Raw genomic sequence first — 2,500 nt, 5'->3', positions numbered from 1 at the left:
GGGCTTTTATATGCCCTAAAATCAGCACAAGAATAGCATTTCCACCATTTATTATCAACTACTAACCTGGAGAGATAGATATATATATATATATATATATATATATATATAGTGGTTTAGCATCTCTTGTTGACAATAGATGGTGGAAATGTTATTCCTGTATATAGAATAATAAATACATATATACATTTTCTCTATAGAGATACATTGGAGAATTTCTGGTTACAATGAAGCGTACATATTGTACATTGTTACAAACCTTCGGATGGTCAGGACTGCAAAGAACCAAATCGGCTTTAGGGCTGTAAAATAATAAAATGAATTATTAAACAGATTTGCGTGTAATCTTTTTTATTTTTTACAGTCTGAATATTTTGCGTTTCATCTGCAAGATATTACCATAAAATGTAATCAAAATAATTTATAAAAATAAATAAAATAATGAAATTGTGATTGTAGGGGGGGTCTCTCCTGTGTTCCCTCCTTAGTAGGGTGACCACGTGTCCTGGATTGCCCGGAAAAGTCCCACATTTTGCAGGTCTGTCCCGGGCAGTTTCATTCCAGGACATTACAGTGTCCCAGAATAAAACTGACACAGCCACCCTCCGGGCCAATCAGTACTTGTCCTGGCCGGGAATGCCTGGAGGAGCACAATCCTCGCCCCCTGCTTGTGATTGGAGAAATCATAAATCCCGCCTCTTGTGTCCAATCACTGTGCTGCGATCCGTTACAGCACAAGCTGATTTTTGGGGAGGGGGGGTGTGTCCCTGAATGGTAGTTTGGAAATGAGGTCACCTTACTCCACAGTGCTGTAAAAATGATTAGGTGGCTGTAAGAGGATTCCGGTCTACAGGACAGGATGTGAAGAGAAATCTCCCCCATGAGGAGGAAGAGGTGCGTCTACAGGACAGGAAGTGAAATCTCCCCCCATGGGGAAACAGGTGCGTCATCAGGAAGTGGCGTATAAATCTCATCCATGGGGTACAGGTGCGTCTACAGGACAGGAAGTGCCTCCATGCAAGTCTACAGGATGGGAAGTAAGGAGAAATCTCCGCCATGACGAAGAGGTGCATCTACATGACAGGAAGTGAAGTGAAATTTCCCCCCGCTTCTCACTTTAATGTAAGATGTCATTTACGACAGCGGAACCCCCCCCCCCCAACTTCTCTAATTTCATCTTGAATGTGACATGTCACTGTCGGCAGCCCCTTACACCACCCCCCCCCCCGCTCCTCAACTTTAATGTGACATGTCATTTTGCTTAGGGCCCCAGGATCGGCACTGGGTGCCTCTACAGGACAGGAAGTGCATCCATGTGCGTCTACAGGACAGGAAGTGCGTCTACAGGACAGGAAGTGCATCCATGTGCGTCTACAGGACAAGAAGTGCATCCATGTGCGGCTACAGGACAGGAAGTGCATCCATGTGCGTCTACAGGACAGGAAGTGCATCCATGTGCGGCTACAGGACAAGAAGTGCATCCATGTGCGGCTACAGGACAAGAAGTGCATCCATGTGCGTCTACAGGACAGGAAGTGCGTCTACAGGACAGGAAGTGCATCCATGTGCGTCTACAGGACAAGAAGTGCATCCATGTGCGTCTACAGGACAAGAAGTGCATCCATGTGCGTCTACAGGACAGGAAGTGCATCCATGTGCGTCTACAGGACAAGAAGTGCATCCATGTGCGGCTACAGGACAGGAAGTGCATCCATGTGCGTCTACAGGACAGGAAGTGCATCCATGTGCGGCTACAGGACAAGAAGTGCATCCATGTGCGGCTACAGGACAAGAAGTGCATCCATGTGCGTCTACAGGACAGGAAGTGCGTCTACAGGACAGGAAGTGCATCCATGTGCGTCTACAGGACAAGAAGTGCATCCATGTGCGTCTACAGGACAAGAAGTGCATCCATGTGCGTCTACAGGACAGGAAGTGCGTCTACAGGACAGGAAGTGCATCCATGTGCGTCTACAGGACAAGAAGTGCATCCATGTGCGTCTTCAGGACAAGAAGTGCATCCATGTGCGTCTACAGGACAGGAAGTGCGTCTACAGGACAGGAAGTGCATCCATGTGCGTCTACAGGACAAGAAGTGCATCCATGTGCGTCTACAGGACAGGAAGTGCACCCATGTGCGTCTACAGGACAGGAAGTGCATCCATGTGCGTCTACAGGACAGGAAGTGCATCCATGTGCGTCTACAGGACAGGAAGTGCATCCACGTGCGTCTACAGGACAGGAAGTGCATCCACGTGCGTCTACAGGACAGGAAGTGCATCCATGTGCGTCTACAGGACAGGAAGTGCATCCATGTGCGTCTACAGGACAGGAAGTGCATCCACGTGCGTCTACAGGACAGGAAGTGAATAGAAATCTCCCCAATGGGGTATAGGTGTAAAAAAAAACATTCTGCTACATAAACGGTTATGTGGAATCACACCACACACCTTGTAATCCATTTACATTTCTTGTCATTTCACCCAATTTCGGTTTTAGA

The 2,500-nt window shown here is 47.3% G+C and overlaps 1 protein-coding gene across 1 annotated transcript in view; it reads right to left on the bottom strand.

The window, feature by feature from the left end:
• Positions 1 to 2,500, bottom strand: part of LOC120923258 (putative cleavage and polyadenylation specificity factor subunit 4-like protein) — a gene marked incomplete at its 5' end in the record, with an annotated part of 22,726 nt that overhangs the window by 5,790 nt on the left and 14,436 nt on the right. The window contains 1 exon segment of the mRNA XM_040334928.1: positions 260 to 302. Coding sequence (XP_040190862.1) covers positions 260 to 302 — 43 coding nt within the window.

This window comes from Rana temporaria, unplaced genomic scaffold, assembly GCF_905171775.1.
Source record: "Rana temporaria unplaced genomic scaffold, aRanTem1.1, whole genome shotgun sequence".
Lineage (NCBI taxonomy): Eukaryota > Metazoa > Chordata > Amphibia > Anura > Ranidae > Rana > Rana temporaria.
The sequence above is the reverse complement of the archived record's forward strand: the minus strand, read 5'-3'. Positions and strand labels throughout refer to the sequence as shown.